The following is a 22,468-nucleotide window of genomic DNA, read 5'->3' on the forward strand; positions in this document are numbered from 1 at the left end:
TGCACTAAGACATCTTGCAATGGGAACCAAACATAACATTTACACACATCGAACTGCAAATGCTGGAATCCTGCACAAAGTACAAAGTGCTGAATTAGCTCAGCAGGTCAGAGAGCATCTCAGGAAGACATGGAACATCACCCATCCATGTTCTCCAGACATTGCCTGACTCACTGAGTCACTCCAGCACTTTATGTTCTACACAACATAACGTTTATCCTTCCAATTCTTGATATGACTGGATGTTAGATTTCAGTGACTTGTGTACAAGGCCTGCTAGGTCTCTTTAACTATCAGCTTTTCACAATCATCAACATTTGAAAGATGCTGCTTTTCTGGTCGGGTACCCCTAGGTGCGTGACCTCACGTTTCTCCACGTCATATTCCATCTGATGTGTTCTCTCCTACTTCCTCAGTTTGTTTATAATAATAATAATAATAATGCATTTTATTTATATAGCGCTTTTCATATACTCAAAGACGCTTTACAGAGATTTTGAGAACATAGGGAAATTAATAAATAGATAAATAAGTAAATAAATAAATGAACAGAGAAAGGAGACAGAAGGTGAGGTGACCTTCAGTGGTTGAAGGCAGTACTGAACAGGTGAGACTTCAGCGATGTTTTGAATGTGGTGAGTGTGGAGGAGTCTCTAACGGTTTGGGGTAGTGAGTTCCATAGGGTGGGAGCAGCGATGGAGAAAGCCCTGTCCCCCCAGGATCTGAGTTTGGTCCGGATGTGGGGGGATAGGAGATTGGCAGCAGCAGAGCGGAGGGTGCAGGTGGGAGTGTGCCTGTGGAGGAGGTCGGTCAGGTAGGATGGGGCCAGGTTATGGAGGGCTTTGTATGTTATGAGGAGGATTTTGTACTGGATTCTCTGGGGGATGGGGAGCCAGTGGAGTTTATAAAGGACGGGGGTGATATGGTCACGGATCGAGGTGTGTGTGAGTAGACGGGCAGCGGAGTTTTGAATGTAAAACTCCACAGGACGTGTATATATCCACATGATACTCCTCTACATCCTCCCCATTAATCAAAATCCTCCTGGTTTTGTATCATCAGCACATTTGGAAATGTAACATTTGGTCCTCTCGTCCAAATTTTTGGTATTGATTGTGAATAGTTAGGGCCAAAGTACCAATCACTACAGTAACCCACTATCACGACTGGCTAACCTGAAGAAGACCCCTTTGTAACCATGCCGATGTATTACCCTGTATTTATAGTAATGAAACCTTTATTATCTTGATGTGTAGTCTTCTCCCCATGTATATCTACCACTTGTCTGCTTGGAAACTATATTCAGGTAGCTCATCCAGATGATCATATGTATGTGGCAGGACTGTTTTTTCTGCAGAATAGACAAATGCATCCTATTCACACTCCGCACTACACTAATATCTCACTATTCATTGGATAATAATGAGGAAACAAAACAACTTTTTTGTAGACATAGAGTGATACAGTGTGGAAACAGGCCCTTCAGCCCAACTTGCCCACACCGGCCAACACGTACCAGCTACACTGGTCTCACCAGCCCATGATTGGCCCATATCCCCCCAAACCTGTCCTATCCATGTACCTGTCGAACTGTTTCTTAAGCGTTGGGATAGTCCCTGCCTCAACTACCTGGTCTGGCAGCTTTTTCTCTCCAACATTTTCACAGCCTTGGTGTTGATGCCCATTTAAAACACAACTATTACCAAGCTGGCTGAGGTCAGTTGCTGGTCAATCCATGCCCCCCCCAGAATCCTTCAAATGTGGTTACAATTAACAATGGAATTTCTGGAGTGCGAGAAAATAAATCTTAACAGAAAAATATATTGCCGCAAAATGTCTACAAAGATATAAAGATTAATTTGCAGGATTGTGATAAAATAGGCCAGTGTCTTTGCATATTACTGTTGATTAACTTAATTTGAAGATTCTTGAATATCTACGTCAAGCTATTGAATGCACGATGATGCTGTTGTTCTTCTTATGAAATCTTAGCTTCCTTCACATGTTTCATTGACCTCTAGCTGAAGTCTCTTCAATGGCCATGGATAAGGTCCCATGTCTTATGTACCTCTGCATAAGGCTGAGCAAAGTGCTCTGCGGCATATTTGTTTGTTTTGCTAATGATAACTAATTAAAAGTGATAATTATCTTACGAGAACTTAACGACACTATTTATGAATGGTATAATATGTTACGAGAAGAGGGGCAACTGAGAATTCAATCATGTGCTTTTTACATTATGCTTTAAAAAGTCATGCTCTAACTGGGGGCATCTCTTCCTATGTCTGCTTTCACCTGTGATCATTTATAGCTATTTCTATTTATTTTAAATGAAACCTTTGTGTAAGCATTTCAATTACTGAATGCATCATCTTTTGTCTTTATTTCAGCTCCTTGCTAGAACTATCAGCTCGCTCCACATATGTTTCTCCCTCTTCTGTTTTTTGTTTCAATTCTGGAAATCTTCCTCCAAATCCAAAAACATAAAATACCATTTGGTGGTTTGCTAAAACCTGCTCGTGCAGAAATATCCCACGAGATCAGAGTCCCAAAAGGGAAGAGAAGATCTAAGAACTGCCTTGTGCACAATCAAAACAATCAAAACAAAGTGTACATTTGGACTGCTTAGTGGGAAAAGTAATTGCAAATGCTATGTGACCATTCGTGCTTGTCGAGTGAGATGATGGTCACATGGATTGAGCAGCACAATCAAAACTGATGTACCAGAGATGTGGGACAAAAAATATGTCCCGTATTGTTGGACCTGTGTCACTTGCTTGGGAACGAGGAACTGAAAACTAGATACTGAATGCACTACTTGATGCATCTAGAAGCTATTGCTTAGTTGATTGAGAGATCATCAATTGTACCCACATTCCGATGGGAGGTGAATGATGGAAAATGAGAGAATAGTTCTAATATACAGGTCACGCAAGCAACTCTATAAAAATTATCTTTGGAAAGATAATTTTCCAAATGGTTCTTTGGAAATTAAGTTTATACAATTTGCTAATTTTGTCACACAATTTCAACCTTTGATGTTTTTTTTGTTGTAATATTATTTGGAGTTTTAGAGCTTGTTGGCTGGTGTTGATGTATTTGGAGAAGCCCACAAGGAAAGGCATTGAGCCTGCTTCCTCCTTCAGGAGAAGTGTACAGTGATGTCAGAAACAGCAAACATGTTCTGGACCACACCCATCGTGAATGATCCACTGTAAATGAATCAAACACGAGGAACCTGGGATATTAAGTGAGAACTAGTGCTACATATTTCAGCATAGATTTGTGCCAGCCCTTTATTCATTAAATCCGAAGAACATGGCCATTGATCTTCTGCACTGGAGTGGGTGAAGAGCAATCAGGAGGGTCAGCAAAGGAAACATTGCAAATTATTGAAAAAATGAGGGCAACATCTTTCAGCAGAAAACCAGGAGTGATTGGTTGCTGAATAATTTTCCTGCAAAAAGAGGTGATTGGAGGTTCCCAGACCATCTACATTTATTAAGCGCTGACGTCGATCTCCATTGTGAGTTTGTAATCAACTGACAGATGAATTACTCGGAAATCATTTTTAATCAATTTGCCCCACTCATTGATAATTTGCCAATGCTTTCTTTAGCTTAACTGCAAATTACTCTGACTTTAATGTGAATAGACAATTGCATGCTTGTGTGCCATTGCTGTCTGATTTCTTTGATTATTGGCAGCGATCAGTAAACTAACTCCATCAGTCGCCTCGTGTGAAATCCAGACGGAAGATCGCTGATATAATTAATAACATAGTCCAAATTGGAACAGTCATTGGAAAGTTTGGTTGAAATACAATGTTGCCTCTGAGGTGATGACTTGCTAGCAAATTTCAAACTGGACTTCAATTAATGGTTGAGGTGAAAAGATATTTAAAAAGTTCAAGGGTATTCTGCTTAGATTGGAATATCCATACCATTGAATCACAGCACTTCTTTTTTTCCTTCTTTCCTGATCCTTTGCCAAAGTGCAGTTCCATCGACAGAACGATATTTACTTGTCAGTACCCTGCAGATGTGACTATTATGCATATATTTTGATAAGAGGAGCTGAGGGCTTTTTGGATTGCAAAATATGACCAACATGCCCATGCTTATCCTTGTGTGATTTAGCCATCCAGAGGTCAGATTTCATTATTGTGGTGCTGATCAATAAGCTTTAAACAAAGTAATGCTGGGACACCACTCTTGAATTCAGTGCTCTTAAAGTAGCCAGTGTTTATATTTCTGATTGCTCACATATGCACACTTCTAACAGAGCGGGAAGATACAATGAGATACAGTTGGATTAGTGTAAAGATGAGTGCGTGATGTTTAATGTCAACTGGGGGTGCCAACTATCTCACTCCCAAATAAGGGACAAGGTGACGTCACCGCCCCGCACCCCACGTGACCTCACCCAGACAGCGGCCATGTGCTCCCGCTCCACCAATGCTGGCCGCCCGGGCCGGGAGGCGGGTTGCTATGCAACCTCCGTCAGGCGGCGCCTGGGCCTCCGGGCCTACACTGTCCGGACCTACAGTGTCTGGGTCTACTGTGTTTGGGCCAACAGTGTCCGGGCCTACAGCGCCCCCCGGGCCTAATACGGGGCAAGGGCGGACCCATACAGGACAAACCAATTTAGCCCAATATACGGGATGTCCCAGCTAATACGGGACAGTTGGCAACCCTAATGTCAACCCAGTGGACCAAGGGTCTGTTTCCATGCTGTATCTTTCACTGACTCTATGACTCTATCTTTAGATAGCATTCACACTGGTAGGAGCACTGAAGTCAGAACATTAAGGTTAGTTAATGAGCATATCAATCATCAAATATGGTCACTGCATGACTAAATTGCACACTGAATTAACATACCAAGGATAAGAAGCTGGTTTAGCTGCCCCCTCCCTGTAAACAGTATTGTGCACAATGCCTTTAACAGGCAAGTATGTCTGTCATCAAACACAATCTCATCAGTGAAGAAACACTTTATTTACTTCTCTTGGGTAATGATAATCTATCAACAATGTTACTCAACCATCACAAAGCTAGTTGTTACTGTGATTTAATCCAGAGTTGATAAATATCCAGATCATAACTTTTACATTCTTAACCTCTTTTCTCTTATGTCCTTTCTCAACCTTATTTTTTTTCATTTCAATTGAGCATTATTCACACTCTAATTTTAACCTTTACTTTCCTATTATTTTAAGCTATTTCTATTTCTTTTAACCTCTCTTCCCACTGTCCTAATTTAGATGTGGTAAACGCATAACAAATGATCTCATTTGATTACCCTAACAGATTTGGACCCTGTTTCAGCTAGCAAGATTGGGGAGATTTGAGACATTTTTCAGACAACTCATAGCTCGATCCTTGCCAATCTCCATTGCTGAACTCGGGATCTGAAGACAGTCAATGAATGGACTTGCTCGTGGCACCTGCATCCCAGCGGTTTATTGACACATTGTGCCTGGTTAAGTAAACGCTCCGACATTTCAAGTGTTCTGATTAATGGCTGCTCTCACTAATTGACGAGCGTCATAAACAGACTTCCTTACTGTGGCCATGGCAAGTGCGTTCAAACAGGTGCTGCATTCCGTGTCGGGGAAAATTACATTCACAATGAGCAATTTGTAAGAATGTTGATGTGAAATTCCAACCTGCTAACCCTGGACAGATATAAATGGCACAATTTTGATTTGGTATCAGTTTAGATACAGATATAAATGACACCATTTTGATTTGGTATCAGTTTAGGTACAGATATAAATGACACAATTTTGATATGCTACCAGAATAGAAACAGATAGAGATGCCGCAATTTTGATTAGTGTTTTCACTTTCTCAGCAAAGAACTGATCGGTTGCGACCAGCGCCATCTATATTAATATATATCCCTCGACATGCAGTTTAAAAGTCTCTGCACATACAGATCCTCTTGCGTTGGAAAATGCAGAATATGGAAAGCCAATTTCTGATCAGACAGCCAGAATAAGTACATTTCTGAGTTCCATCGCAGTGATCATGGAATCGTTTCTGCTTCTTCAGAATGATGTTAAGCTGATGTCAAATGTGTTTTATTGGAACTGAAAAAAACTGCATTGTGAAAGTATAAGTACTTTAATGCCCATTGTTCTCTACCCATTAAAGACTAATGAGCATTGGTGTGCAGGAAAAATCAATGTGACAGTGCAGCGAACTATATATTTTTGAAATCTTTTTCAAATCTTCCAATCATACTTCCGCCATGGCAATTTTTAAAGTCTATAATAATGGGTGATGAGTAATTCTGAAACGTTCACTCACAAAGCGTTTACATCGTAGTACCCGGCGTTTAACATGCAAGACTAAAGTTGTGTAGGATCTGATAAGGGTGCAAGATTAATAGAGCAAAGGGCAGAAGTAAAATGAAAACCTGGGCTTCTGCCTTTAATTAATTGTCCATTCACTGTGTCCACAATTAATCAAGCAAATCACAGCACTCTAATAGACATTTAAACAGCTCATAAAAACTCTTTTGGGAAAATCGGTTTCATCAACACAGCAATTGTCATCTGTAAAATGGTGACCCAAAGGGCAAGAGGAAGATTCATCGATGGCAACCAAGCACAGAATATTTGACTTGATATCAGTCTACAAGGTCTCAATAGATGTAGAGACCACAAGGCATTGAACTTTTTACCTCAGTAAGCACACGACTTTTAAATGCTGATTGATTGAACTTTGGATAATTTACATGAGGAGCCATTTGGATAAAAATATCTGGATGACTTATTTTATTTATATAGTTTGTGAACGAGCAAATGATAATAAGTCGTGTCACTTGGAATAGAAACGACCTAATTTGGAACAAAATCAATTCCTAATGCTAATTAATTCCCTGCTGATCATTTTCATTTTTGGTTCGGTGTAGATATTGATTTTCAGATCACCCCCATCAATTTTGGCGAAATATATCCAGGATTACTATGGTAGAGTGTCAGCATTACTAGGGAGTAGATCTAGAAATAAGTGGATTATCACTAGATAAGATAAATTTAGGGGATGGGAAAATGATCTGGAGATGGTAGATATAGGGAATAGGATGCACTAGTTTATGGATAGAAGGAACTTGCTTAATGAGAGGTGTAGGTACACAGCAGCTATATATAAACTTGGGGAATGGAAATGATCAGGCATTTAAAAAAAAAATCTGCAATTGGAGCAACATCTATTGTACAGACAATCATACTTCAGGAACAGACTAGAGCAGAATTAAACTTCCAGTTTCTGAATGGGGTGGTAATGTCGGGTAGCCTTCATGTTTTTTAACAACTGTGGTCCACAACAAGGAGACATAAAAGTACATCTAGAATTATAAATGCGCCTGTCCTGGGTCAGCCATCCGTTCCTGATAGCAGGAAGTCCTTGTGCCTTTCTCGTTGTAAATGATTAACAAATATATTTATTACCTCACAGTGTAACATAGCATTTACAATATTTTAGCATCAACAGATCAGCTTTAATACAAACAGACAACAACATTGCTACATGATACTGCACTACTGCAAAACACTGCACAACATTGTTTCCCTTTTGCACGGGCTTATTGATGCAATGCCCAGGGTTATTACGAACAAACCATGCTCTATAATCACCACACAAGGAGCTGAATTCGATTTATTACCGAGTAGGTATTCAGATCATCATTTTAGTTGTCCTGCCATCTCCACCAGGCTACACTAAAATCCCCTTCCCTTCTAATGGGCACACAAGCATTGCATCGTTGGAGCTTTTGGACTGACGATTATAAGTATGAAATGGTTTTTGCAAAGAAGCAGTTTCTACTGTACCCTTGAGGTGTCCTCGCCCTAGTGTCACAAATCCTGAAGAGATGAAGTTGTGCAGGTCGGGTCCTCCGCTGCGATAGCCGTGGCTGATGCCTGAATCCTTCCCGTAGAGACCTGTTAGCAAGAGGAACAGCATTCACAATTTCCACTCTATTAGCGGTGGCAAAGTCTTGAAGTAACAGCCATCTGCATGCATTTGTACACAGCAACTATAAATCATTACTTATTCATACCGCACATTTTTTAAAGTTGAAAATGTGGATGCCTTTGCAATCATAAGGCATCCCCAAACAAAACAGCAAAACATAGTCATAGAGTCATAGATACAGTCTGGAAACAGGCCCTTCGGCCCAACTTGCCCACAGCAGCCAACATGTCCCAGCTACACTAGTCCCACCTGCCCATATTTGGTCCATATCCCTCCAAACCTGTCCTATCCATGTACCTTTCTAACTGTTTCTTAAATGTTGGGATAGTCCCAACCTCAACTACCTCCTCTGGCAGCTTGTTCCATACACCCACCACCCTTTATGTGAAAACGTTACCCCTCAGATTCCTATGAAATCTTTTCCCCTTCACCTTAAACCTAAGTCCTCTGGTCCTCGATTCACCTACTCTGGGCGAGAGGCTCTGTGCATCTACCTGATCTATTCCTCTCATGATTTTATACACCTCTATAAGATCAACACTGATAGTGCTCGATTGGATAGTACTTGACAGAGCATCAACGCTCCCAGGCCAGGAGGATTATTTATGTAGGAAAAAAATGTAGATACTGGTTTACATCATAGATAGACACAACTCAGCAGAACAGGCAGAATCTCTGGATAGAAGGAATGGGTTACGTTTCAGGTCGAAGAAGGGTCTTGACCTCCAACGTTACCCATTCCTTCTCTCCAGAGATGCAGTCTGTCCAGCTGAGTTACTCCAGCATTTTGTGTCTATCCTGAAGGATTGCTGCCGTGGTGTTACATGTGTTCAGTTTATCAAAGCCGCATGTTGAAATGGAAGAATAAAAGACTTGCATTTACATATAACCTTTCACACATTTAGGCCATCCCAAAGTGCAAAGAAGAACTTCTTTTTATTATTAAAGACTAATATTATTGTTCCTTCCGTAATATGGCTTCCAATTTAATGAATGTGATCCTTCAACCAGCAACAGAACAAGAACCAGAAAACCTAACCACACTTTCAGTGTCATTAAGGCATAAATGTTGGCCAGAAAAGAAGGGTTAATTGTCCTGTTCATCTTCAGAATGAAGGTGGATGATCTTTTATATCCACCTGAGAGTTTCTGGAGTTTAACAATATTTCGACCACTGGGTGGGCGGGAAAGAAGAAATCTTACTTTGGGTACCACACCACTGTTTGGATATACGTATGAGAATAAAGTTCCACTGAACCATGGAAACATTATTCTGTTGTCCAACACAGTCTCCGCTGTGTACATCTGGACACTTTGTCAGATGGGAGGTAAAGTTATATCTTTTACTTCACTATCGCCATGGTCTTTATTGCCTGATTGTACAATGCCAATGGCACTTCAAATATTCAACGAGCCAGGAGCGAGTTTCCAAATGTAGAATTTCAAAGTAGGGAACAAAGCATTTATGAGCTGGTTTTTTCATGCATATATAAGTCGCATTTGGATGTCAATGCACTGAATATACAGTTATCTATTATATAAGTACACTGTGGACCAGTATGCTTCAGACTACTGGAATGAGAAACATGTCAGGGCAAAAGGGCATGGAGCTGAAACTTGCTTCTCTTTGTACAGATGGTGCAAGGCCTTCTGGATCAGTGAGTCATCTACATGGAGGCAGACCTCTTGGCCCTCTGATTCCACACTGACCATCATACACCTATTTGATCTAATCCCAGTGTTCCCTCTCCCAACCTCATTAATGCCCCCTACAATCTTCTGCCATCTGCCTATGTGAGGGGTAATTAGACTACCGACGAGCATGCCTTTGGAGGATAGCAGACCACCTGAGGGGAACCTGTAGGTGCAAGCTCCTTACAAGCAGCACGCACACCTGGATCAAGCCTTGGTCTCTGCAACAGTGCGGCAGCAGTGCTAACTGCTGTGCATCCGTGCTGTCCCCAGACTGCCCCCAGCAATTTCTCCTCTCTTTTCACACCAGAAGCGTCTGCAACATTTTGAGAACCCACCCTGCACTTACAACAACTGGGGCTTGAAAATGGCGCCAAACTGGCGATGCTGTATACTGTCTCAGTGCACTACTGATGTACACTTGTATTGAATCTGAGATGCTTATCCAATATGCATCTAAGTGCTTACGTATAGTGATACTGGTACTGAACTGTATACAAAAATGAATTTCACTGTACCTCGGTACATGTGGCAAATAAAGGGCTATACTATACCATGTTAATGCGGTGGAATAATATCAGATCAGCACAGGCGTAAATGGATACTTGTGGACTCGAAGAGCTGACGAACTTGCTATATGACACCATGATCTACACAACTTCCTTTCCAGATATGTAACAATTGTCCTAACTGTATAAGAAAAGCAACTGAAATATTGCTAAATGTATAATCTCCCTGACCTTGGGATAGCAGAAATATTTAATACCTCAATCTTTAACAATTAAATATATTCACTCAGTGTATTGAACATAACTTTGGATCTTGCACCCATTCTCCCCAAAGAACATCATTTATTACTGATTCGGTCTGAAGAAGGGTCTCAACCCGAAACGTCACCCATTCCTTCTCTCCAGAGATGCTGCCTGACCCGCTGAGTTACTCCAGCATTTTGTGTCTATCAATTATTACCAGCTTGGTTATAATGAAAGGTCTCTTACTTGTTTTAAATGTACTCAAGCTACAACAAACCCACTGACCTGAAACATAATGCACAGTTCCAAGAAGACAAATCTGCAAGTTATCTCCAAGGGCAGTGCAGACACTGAATCCTCCAGTGTGCTTTTAAAATCTTCTGCTTAAAAGGCAGTGGCATGCTTAACTGGTGTGACTTAAAAAACAGATTTTGTTTCCAAATTATTCCACAACATTTAGCTCCAATGTATGTGACTCCACTTTAAGGCTGGTTTCACCAACCAATGATCCCCATACACTAGTTCTATCCTACATGCTGGGGGCAATTTACACAAGCCATTTAACCTACAATCCTTCACTTCTTTGGAATGTGGGATGAATCCGGAGCGCCCAGAGAAAACCCACAAGGTCGCAGGGAGAACGTGCAAGCTCCGTGTAGACAGCACCCATAGTCAGGATGGAACCCTGGTCTCTGGCGCTGTAAGGCGGCAACTCTACCGCTGCACCACTGTGCCGCCTCTGAGTGGCCCAGAGTGCACTGATGACCTGTCCACTTCAGAACACCAATTTTCACATCCACTCTTCTTGCACGTCTGTTTCATTAGGAGAGCATGATCAGGAAATTGACCCCATTATTTGTTTCCTCCCAAAATTATCGATAAAGTGGCTGCGATAATTGAGTTGATATTGAAAGCTCATTGATAAATGGACAAAGTATGATTTCTACGGATGTCGTTTCTTCACCACAAATTCTGTCCTAGATTGTGGAAACAGTGTAAAAATAGTTTACATAGAAGTTGCCAGCCGAGCGCAGAATAGGTTGATGTCATTGTTTATTCTGCACAGCGGCCTCCTTCCAGTTTAATTCATCTAATACCATTAGCTTTCTATTCTTTCCTACCTGATGTAATTATCTAAATGCACCTACTCCCACAGCACATATTTCAATCACTCTAAGTGAAATGGTTTCTCCTGAACTTTATGCTAAATTTATTTGTGATTATCCTATTGATATGAACGTTAATACTGGATTCATGCTCATGGAAACATCCTGATATTTAATCGGTACAAAACTGTAAATATCTCTCTTTGGTCACCTCTCACCTGAACCCTAATAAAATTCAGTTGTCTCCACTGGGCAAGACAACTCATGCAGAGGCCCAAAGCTAGACTACTGCAACACACTCTGCTCCAAGATCTGCCAGGAGTTGGCTATCAAATACTACAGCAGGATCTTGATCAGTTGGGAGTGTGGGCAAAGGAATGTTTCATGGAGTTTAATGCAAATAAGTGCAAGGTATTGCATTTTGAGAAGACAAAACCAGGGCAGGATGTTGTTGAACTGAGAAGGGTGCAGAGACGATTTACGAGGATATTTCCAGGAAGTGAGAGCCTAAGTTATAGGGAGAGGTTGGGCTGGCTAAGACTTTATTCCTTGCATCACCTGGAGGATGAGAAGTTATCAGACAGAGGTAAATAAGATCATGAGGGAAATTGATAGGGAGAATGCACAGAGTCTTTTTGGAGAATCCAGAACCAGGGGACATAGGTTTAAGGTGAGAGGGTAGAAACATAGAAACATAGAAAATAGTTGCAGGAGTAGGCCATTCGGCTCTTCGAGCCTGCACCGCCATTTAATGTGATCATGGCTGATCATCCAACTCAGTATCCCGTTCCTGCCTTCTCTCCATACCCCCTGATCCCTTTAGCCACAAGGGCCACATCTAACTCCCTCTTAAATATAGCCAATGAACTGGCCTCAACTACCTTCTGTGGCAGAGAATTCCGCAGATTCACCACTCTCTGTGTGAAAAAAAACGTTCTCATCTCGGTCCTAAAAGACTTTCCCCTTATCCTTAAACTGTGACCCCTTGTTCTGGACTTCCCCAACATCGGGAACAATCTTCCCGCATCCAGCCTGTCCAACCCCTTAAGAAATTTGTAAGTTTCTATAAGATCCCCCCTCAATCTTCTAAATTCCAGCGAGTACAAGCCGAGTCTATCCAGTCTTTCTTCATATGAAAGTCCTGCCATCCCAGGAATCAATCTGGTGAATCTTCTCTGTACTCCCTCTATGGCAAGAATGTCTTTCCTCAGATTAGGAGACCAAAGCTGTAGAAATGTAATAGGTGCCCGAGGGGTAACCATTTCACACAGAAGGTGGTGGTGATATGGTTCGAGATACCAGAGGAAGTAATTGAGGCAGGTACTATAACAACATTTAAAAGATATTTGGAGAGATACATGGATAAGAAAGGTTTAGAGGGATATGGGCCAATGCGGGTAGATGGGACTAGTGTAGGTGGGGCATCTTGGTTGGCATGTGCAAGTTGGGCCAAAGGGCCTGTTCCATGCAGATGACTATGACTATATGGCTATGAGAAGATATTTCAAGGATATTCTGAGGTCTATCTTCACATAATGTATTATCCCCAGTGATTCTGTGGAATCTCCGTCATGTGGCCATTCAGAGTTAACAACATCAAGTCCAAACATTTGGAGAGTGTGGAACGCTGCATAAAATGGCGGGAGAATTCGACCACCTCACAAGCTACCCATTGACAACTCCCATGGTCAAGCACTAGCTGCTGCACCTGTGGCAAAATCTGTGGGATTTCGGTCTCAAGGGGGAAGGAAGAGGGAGATGGAAATGAGCCAATAGAAAGGCAAGAAAAGGAAGACGATAAATGGGCTCGAAAAAGAGGAAAAGGACAAAAAAAAAGAAGACAATGAAGATGAACATTTGGAATATGTAGAAGAAGATGAAATAGAGGATGAGGAATAAGAAAATGAAAAAAAGGAAGAAGTGGATGAGGAAGAACAGAAAGATGAAAACCACCCGAAACATCACCTATTCCTGTTCTCCAGAGATGCTGCCTGACTCGCTGAGTTACTCCATCCTGATGTGTCCAAAGAGGAGGAAAAAGTGGGAGTGAAGGAAGAAAATGAAAATGTAAAAAATAGAAATAGAGGATGAAGAAGATGGAAACGAAGAGGAGGCAGTTGACAAAGAAGACGAGGAAGGAGAGGAGGAAGAGTAAGAAGAGCTCTTGGCCAGCCCCATTGAATAGAAAATAACCCAAATGTAAATTATTAGATAATTTGCGTATTTAAATAAACTAGACCAGAACTTTCAACCCATTCTCAATATTGATCTATGTGATCACTATGAAGTTCCTCTTTTTTCAGATGCACTTTGTAAACCTCCTGTGTGGGTCCTTAACAAGCCCCAGTATGAAGGAGCTAAAGGAATGTTTCAACTGCTTGGTGAGCCATGTTCGTTGCACTTGCCTCGAGAGGCGCTGAAGCACCCAAATGCATAAAGATACGTTAAGTTAGGGCCTACGTAACCAAACTTAACGTCACCCTTACTGTGTACACATGGATGCATTTTCCAGCATGAGTCACTTTATAGGAAACAAAAGTGGCCCTTCGCCGTCCATGAACTTACATTTACACTGTCAGAGCATCAAGGAGCTTTGTGGAATATTTTCGTTCATCTGTGGATGTGATTTACTAAATCACTTGCTTTGCAGTAGTAAAGTTTGATGATGTCGATGCGGTCATTGCCAGTTACAATACAACACCAACCCCTGCTTTCCAAGCAAATAATACTGTCCCGGAACATACTCACCTTTCACAAGTGTCCTTCACTGCAGCACGGAGGTCAGAGGTGAGTGGGAGAGTCTAGGACTAGAGGTCACAGACTCGGAATTAAAGGACGTTCCTTTAGGAAGGAGATGAGGACGAATTTCTTTAGTCAGAGGGTGGTGAATCTATGGAATTCTTTGCCACAGAAGGCTGTGGAGGCCAAGTCAATGGATATTTTTAAGGCCGGGATAGATAGATTCTTGATTTGTATGGGTGTCAGGGCTTATGGGGAGAAGGTAGGAAAATGGGGTTGGGGGGAGAGATAGATCAGCCATAGACAATAAACAATAGACAATAGGTGCAGGAGTAGGCCATTCGGCCCTTCGAGCCAGCACCGCCATTCAATGTGATCATGGCTGATCATTCTCAATCAGTACCCCGTTCCTGCCTTCGCCCCATACCCCCTGACTCCGCTATCCTTAAGAGCTCTATATAGCTCTCTCTTGAATGCATTCAGAGAATTGGCCTCCACTGCCTTCTGAGGCAGAGAATTCCACAGATTCACAACTCTGACTGAAAAAGTTTTTCCTCATCTCCGTTCTAAATGGCCTACCCCTTATTCTTAAACTGTGGCCCCTTGTTCTGGACTCCCCAACATTGGGAACATGGTTCCTGCCTCTAACGTGTCCAGCCCCTTAATAATCTTATGTTTCGATAAGATCCCCTCTCATCCTTCTAAATTCCAATGTATATAAGCCTAGTCGCTCCAGTGTTTCCACATATGACAGTCCCACCATGATTGAATGGCGGAGTAGGCTTGTTGCACTTGAACGGCCTAATTCTGCTCCTATCAGTTATGACCTTATAACTCTGGCACAACTAAACTCCTGGTTCACACCGGCTCCTCCACAGAGGCCTGATGTAGAGCATAAATATCCTCAGCTGAGAAGCTGGATGTAAAGTCGCTGCCTTTGACTGAAAATGTTGGTGCAAATAAACAGTTTGATTTCCCTTTCTTTCGTTAACCCGAAAACCCTTAAGTTCCATCAACAAATTTTGGTGTCCGGTTAAATTTATGGTTTGGAATTGATTTTAAAAAAATGATCCAACCCCTACAACTTGGAAACTTGATCACAGAGAGAGATGACCTTCACTCCATTAGCCTCACTTTAACCTAAATCTGGCTGGTGAAAGCAGACTGTGCTATTCCATTGCTTTACCTGGTTTTTAAATTAATAGACAATAGGTGCAGGAGTAGGCCATTCAGCCCTTCGAGCCAGCACCGCCATTCAATGCGATCATGGCTGATCACTCTCAATCAGTACCCCGTTCCTGCCTTCTCCCCATACCCCCTCACTCCGCTATCCTTAAGAGCTCTATCCAGCTCTCTCTTGAAAGCATCCAACGAACTGGCCTCCACTGCCTTCTGAGGCAGAGAATTCCACACCTTCACCACTCTCTGACTGAAAAAGTTCTTCCTCATCTCCGTTCTAAATGGCCTACCCCTTATTCTTAAACTGTGGCCCCTTGTTCTGGACTCCCCCAACATTGGGAACATGTTTCCTGCCTCTAATGTGTCCAATCCCCTAATTATCTTGTATGTTTCAATAAGATCCCCCCTCATCCTTCTAAATTCCAGTGTATACAAGCCTAATTGCTCCAGCCTTTCAACATACGACAGCCCCGCCATTCCGGGAATTAACCTAGTGAACCTACGCTGCACGCCCTCAATAGCAAGAATATCCTTCCTCAAATTTGGAGACCAAAACTGCACACAGTACTCCAGGTGCGGTCTCACCAGGGCCCGGTACAACTGTAGAAGGACCTCTTTGCTCCTATACTCAACTCCTCTTGTTATGAAGGCCAACATTCCATTGGCTTTCTTCACTGCCTGCTGTACCTGCATGCTTCCTTTCAGTGACTGATGCACTAGGACACCCAGATCTCGTTGAACACCCCCTCTTCCTAACTTGACACCATTCAGATAATAATCTGCCTTTCTATTCTTTCTATTCTTACTTCCAAAGTGAATAACCTCACACTTATCTACATTAAACTGCATCTGCCATGTCCAAGTCACCCTGCAGCCTTATTGCATCTTCCTCACAATTCACACTACCCCCCAGCTTAGTATCATCTAAATTAAGTACCTTTAATTTAAAAAAAACATTCAAAGACCCATGACAGCTGTCCATGGGGAATCAGGGCAGCTCAAGAATCAAGAGTTTTTAATTGTCATACAAGACCAAGTGGACCCGTTGGGCCCAAACTTCTCCTGCATTGGTGCAGCACCCTCTCCTCCCCCCCCCTCCCCTCTTCCCCCCTCCCCTTCCCACACCCCCCCCTCCCCCTCCCCCCCTGCCTCCCTCCTCCCTCCCCCTCTCTCTCCCCCCTTCCCCTCCCCCTTCCCCTCCCCCCAATCCATCCTCCTCAACCCCCCTTAACCTCCCTCCTTCCCCCTCCCTCCCGAGGAGATGGATTTAAACTTTAAAATGTGAATAACTTTAAAAATATGACACCGATTTTAATGAAACTTCTTCCATTAGCACCAATGGGACGATGGTGAATAAGGTGGGCCAAAATTGTTGCGCTATCGTGAACCGTTTTGGCTGTAGTTCAGGAACAAACAAACAAACAAACAAACAAACAAACGAGAGTTTTAGTATATGGATGTCCCAGATAGAACAATGAAATTCTTACTTGCAGCAGCACAACAGAATATGTAAACATAGTAAACAATATAATAAATGAAAAAGAAAAGTTGATGCTCTGGATCTGCCCCTGAGATCTCACTGCGATCCTAATCACTTTGTTTTGCAGGAAAGCAGTGGTAAAACTTCCAGAACAATTGGAAATTAAGGGTGTGAGAAGTACCTGTGTTTAGAGGAATAATATCAGGGTTTAGTATGGTGTATGCTTCTGGCTCATTAACTACAGTGGTTAGTGTTAGACTACATAGTTAGACTACAGTATTAACAACATTGGCAACAGCATGATCAGCCCATTGTGTACAATCAGTGAAAAATCACCAGACATAATATTGACCATCCATGACAGAAAGATTCACTCTTAGTGATTTCTATATTCCAAAGTGCTTGACAGCCAATTAAGTGTTTTCAAAGTATGGCCAAAGTTGTGGGATTTAGGAAATGCACAAGTAATTTGTGCACAGCAAGTTCTTTGTATTTCTGATGTCGAAAGAGTGACAGAAATTAGAAGAGGCACCAGGGAAAACGCCCTTGCTCTTCTACAAAATATTGTTTTGGGATCTTGATTGTTCACGTGAGAGAACATCTCACCTGAAAGACAACAATCCATCAGGCTATATGGCACTGAATGTCCAGCCTACGTTATCGTGTTGTTATAAGGTATCCAGCCTGGGACTTTTACCACTAATCTGCTGATTCAGAGGTGGAACCTCAGCCTGTACTTCTGCATCCAAAAATGGACTGACGTCCAATTTTGTTCTTGGAGGGGAAGATGCTCCTCAAACTGCGGAGCGTCTTGGACAATACAGCTCACCCCCTCCATGGCACACTGGTCAACCTGAGGAGCACCTTCAACAACAGGCTGGTTCTAGCAAGATGTAGCACAGACCACCACTGGAGATCCTTTTTCGCTGTGGCTATCAAACAGGATTACTCCTCCCCCTTCTGTCGTGGGGTAGACTGACTGCCCCCCCCCCCTCCCCAATCTTTGCACATCCCCAATCCTGGACTTTCCACTCGTCATTTTAATTTCATGCCTCATGTATATTGTTGTGTAATATGACTGTTGACAGGCCCATTCCCCGACTGGGATAAATAAAGTTCTATCATATCATAAAGTTCTATCATATCGGATTGGTAGCGCAGCGGTAGAGTTGCTGCTTTACAGCGAATGCAACGCCGGAGACTCAGGTTCGATCCTGACTACGGGTGCTGCACTGTAAGGAGTTTGTACGTTCTCCCCGTGACCTGCGTGGGTTTTCTCCGAGATCTTCGGTTTCCTCCCACACTCCAAAGACGTACAGGTATGTAGGTTAATTGGCTGGGTAAATGTAAAAATTGTCCCTAGTGGGTGTAGGATAGTGTTAATGTACGGGGATCACTGGGCGGCACGGACTTGGTGGGCCGAAAAGGCCTGTTTCCGGCTGTATATATATGATATGATATGATTGTATCGTAAAAATGGTGAAGTGTGCAAGTACATGTCATGAACTCAAGCCATGTAATTGTTAATGATTGAGGTGTTGGTTCACTAGTGATGCAGTGAGAGATTTTCCTGTGAACCTCCCAGTGGCTGAGCTGTAATTATATCAGCACTTGGACATAAAAGGGAATTAAGATAAGCAGCTCGATAGTAAATACCATCCTGGACAGAATACTGTTGTTTTTAGCCTTTGGTATTGACTTGTTGAATTATTGTTTTCTGTCGACCGATCATTTATTGTATATCACGCTGTACCATAGAGAGCATTCTAACACATGGCATCCCTGTGTGGTACCTCAGCTGCACGGAGGCAGAGAGGAAAGCACTTCAGCGGGTAGTCCATAGAGCTCAGAGGACCATCGGAACACAGCTACCAGCCTTGGAGAGCATCTACAACACACGATGCCTCAGAAAAGCCACCAGCATCCACAAAGACTCCTCACACCCCTGCAACAGTCTGTTCGAACTTCTACCATCGGGCAGATGATACAAGGCCTTCTATGCCTGCACCTCCAGACTCAGGAACAACTTCATCCCCAGGGCCATAGCTGCTATGAACCGGTCCTGCTGAGCCAGATGGTCACATCGCACAGTGATCCGGCACAGATCTACTTGCACTTTATTCTGTTTTAAAACTGTTGTAAGTTGTTTCATTGGGTTGCTTAAATTAATACTGACTAGCTAATTGATTTATTGCATCGTATGGGAGGCGCATTCCCAATCTCGTTGTACCCCTGTACAATGACAAAAAAGATATATTGTATTGTATCTATTATTGTTGTTGAGTCTAATATGCCTGTGAAGCAGTAGGGAAGAAAGAACTTAATTGTTCTGCTTCACATGTGATGCATATGACAAGTAAACATTCTCTTGATCACTCTCGCTCATTTATGTATCCTACTGTTTCAACAGTATCTCTATTTGCTGTGTGAGGTGAACACAATAATAATTGGATAAGTTCAGTGTTACTGCCTCATTCAATTTCAGAATCAAAATCAGAAATGTCATCATATTATTTTTTAGATTTAGATTTTTTAAAAGATTTTTTTAGATTTAGAGATACAGTGCGGAAACAGGCCCTTCGGCCCACCGAGTCCGCGCCGCCCAGCGATCCCTGCACATTAACACTATCCTACACACACTAGGGACAATTTTTACATTTTACCCAGTCAATTAACCTACATACCTGTACGTCTTTGGAGTGTGGGAGGAAACCGAAGATCTCGGAGAAAACCCACGCAGGTCACGGGGAGAATGTACAAACTCCGTACAGACGGCGCCCGTAGTCAGGATCGAACCTGAGTCTCCGGCGCTGCATTTGCTGGAAAGCAGCAACTCTACCGCTGCCCATTATCTTTTAACTTAGGCTACATTTAGGCTACATATTACGTTATATTTAATATTAATTGTGGGGTAAATCATTGTATGATCTAGCAAGGTATCACAAAATGTTGGAGTAACTCAGCAGGTCAGGCAGCATCTTGGGGAGAAGGAATGGGTGACATTTCGGGTCGAGACCCTTCTTCAGACTGATGATGTGTATGACATAGCAATATGTATGTATGACTGCATGATATAGCAAAGAGGTAATCGGTGCTGTTAACAATTGTGCATTGGCCAGTGCTAAAATTGGCTCTACAATGTCAGTGTAATGAAAGGAAAAGTTTGTGAGTGTTTTCCCCCTTGCTTGCATTCCCATTTGGACAATGTATCTGTGAGGATGTCAAGTGAGAGGAGCTTTGAGACTAGGCCAGCATTCACCATCCAGTTTCACAGATGTTACAGGGTCACTTGGGAAAGCATTGGTGTCTCCAGAACTGTATTCCGATATGAGTCAGTGCCCTTGCAGTAAAATGTGAAAAAACGATCCCCTGCCTTGCGAAAGATGAACAGATCAAACCATTGTACTAATCTCAGCAAATCCACAACCACAACACATTCCCCTAAACAGTAAAGCATAAGGTCATAAGGAATAGGAGTAGAATTAGGCCGTTCGGCCCATCACGTCCACTCCGCCATTCAATCATGGTTGATCTATCTCTCCCTCCGAAACCCAATCTCCTGCCTTCTCCCCATAAACTCTGATACCTATACTAATCAAGAATCTATCTATCTCTGCCTTAAAAATATCCACTGACTTGGCCTCCACAGCAAAGAAGTCCACAAGTTCACCACCCTCTGACTAAAGATATTTCTCCTCATCTCCTTCCTAACGGAAAGTCCTTTAATTCTGAGTCTATGACCTCTAGTCCTAGACTCTCCCACTAGTGGAAACATCCTCTCCACATCCACTCTATCCAAGCCTTTCACCATTCTGTACGTTTCAATGAGGTCCCCCCTCATTCTTCTAAACTCCAGCGAGTACAGGCCCAGTGCCGACAAACACTCATCATAGGTTAACCCACTCATTCCTGGAATCATTCTTGTAAACCTCCTCTGGACCCTCTCCAGAGCCAGCACATCCTTCCTCAGATATGGTGCCCAAAATTGCTCACAATATTCCAAATGCATGCCTTACCAGTGCCTTATAGAGCCCCAGCATTACATCCCTAAAGCAGATTCCTTACATTCCTTACAAGCAATTCCTCTGTGGCAGTTTCAGCATTTCGTGTCAGTGCAGATCAAATTTACATTGTAAATCTTGTGCATGTCACTTAAAGGATGAACAGGTAAAGCAATGGAATGGCACAGACTGCTTTCACCAGCCAGACTTAGGTTAAAGTAAGGCTAATGGAGTGAAAATCATCTCTCTCTGGGATCAAGTTTCATGCAACAGTACACCAGTTAACGATTGAGAAATGGCAAATCTCAAGTGGCCTGGTCGATATGGAATAAAAGGAAGTGCTTATGGATACGGGCAGGAATGTGAGTCTGAGGCATGTTGCTGAGGTCAATAAGATGATGCTTATTGCACATCCTTTCAACTACTGCTGACAATACTATATAAAATAAGGACCAGGTCGCACTCTGCAACACAGCCATAACATGTCTCAAGTTAAAAAATGCTGAAAGCCAATTTGCTTTTGGCAGCTGTTTGCCACATTGACTCTTCAATTGTGCATTTATTATACCGATGGAATGCTAGTCCGAGCCACCAATAATATCATAGAAATAAAAACCGTGGATTGAGCACATGCACTTGTGTCCGTACCCTTACCACCACCTCTTTCTTTAAAGTGATGTCTTTCAACTAAAAAGGTTTAGTATTGACATTTTTCAATAGCGATTATTATATTGCCTGTTTTATAATTAAGGATACCAAATAGAAGCCAACTCACTGATTGCAGGTTGTGTAGGAAAATAACTGCAGATGCTGGTTCAAATCGCTGGTATCACAAAATGCTGGAGTAACTCAGCGGGTCAGGCAACATCTCAGGAGAAGAAGGGTCTCGACTTGAAACTTCACCCATTCCTTCTCTCCCGTGATGCTGCCTGACCTGCTGAGTTACTCCAGCATTTTGCGATACCACAGATCGCAGGTTGTCAACAGAGTTGGCTAGGGTGGACGCAAAGTTGAAATACATCTAGAAGTTTGAACATAAAGGCTGAGCGGTTGTAGATTAAAAAGGAGCTCGAGTGCAGAGTAGAAGGTGATGCATGTGTCCTGATTTACTCGTTACAAGGTTACAGGGAGGAAGTCGAGCATGCAGGATGGAATATTTGCAGTGGTGGAGAATCAAAATGGGACATTCTTCTGGTTGGTTTATAAAACTAACTTTAATAGAAGTCGAAAACTAATTGCAGCAAGAGCTAATCAAATGGCAACCTTCCACTCGTCCCTTCCTACCCAAACCACCCCACATCCCCGGGCACTTTCCCCTGCAACCGCACGAGATGCAACACCTGTCCCTTTACCTCCCCCCTCAACTCCATCCAAGGACCCAAACAGTCTTTCCAGGAGAGACAAAGGTTCACCTGCACCTCCTCCAACCTCATCTATTGCATCCGCTGCTCCAGATGTCAACTTATTTACATCGGCGAATCCAAACGCAGGCTCGGTGATCGTTTTGCTGAACACCTGCGCTCGGTCCGCG

At 42.6% G+C, this 22,468-nt stretch overlaps 1 protein-coding gene across 4 annotated transcripts in view; it reads right to left on the reverse strand.

The window, feature by feature from the left end:
• The window catches only part of LOC144594451 (protein shisa-6-like), a 517,988-nt gene that overhangs the window by 366,675 nt on the left and 128,845 nt on the right, over window positions 1–22,468 (reverse strand). For all 4 annotated transcript variants that reach the window (XM_078400942.1, XM_078400938.1, XM_078400941.1 and 1 more), the window contains one exon: window positions 7,844–7,954. In XM_078400942.1, the coding sequence (XP_078257068.1) occupies window positions 7,844–7,954 (111 nt within the window). The remainder of the gene's footprint in view (window positions 1–7,843; window positions 7,955–22,468) is intronic.

This window comes from Rhinoraja longicauda, chromosome 6 (genome assembly GCF_053455715.1).
Source record: "Rhinoraja longicauda isolate Sanriku21f chromosome 6, sRhiLon1.1, whole genome shotgun sequence".
Classification (NCBI taxonomy): domain Eukaryota; kingdom Metazoa; phylum Chordata; class Chondrichthyes; order Rajiformes; family Arhynchobatidae; genus Rhinoraja; species Rhinoraja longicauda.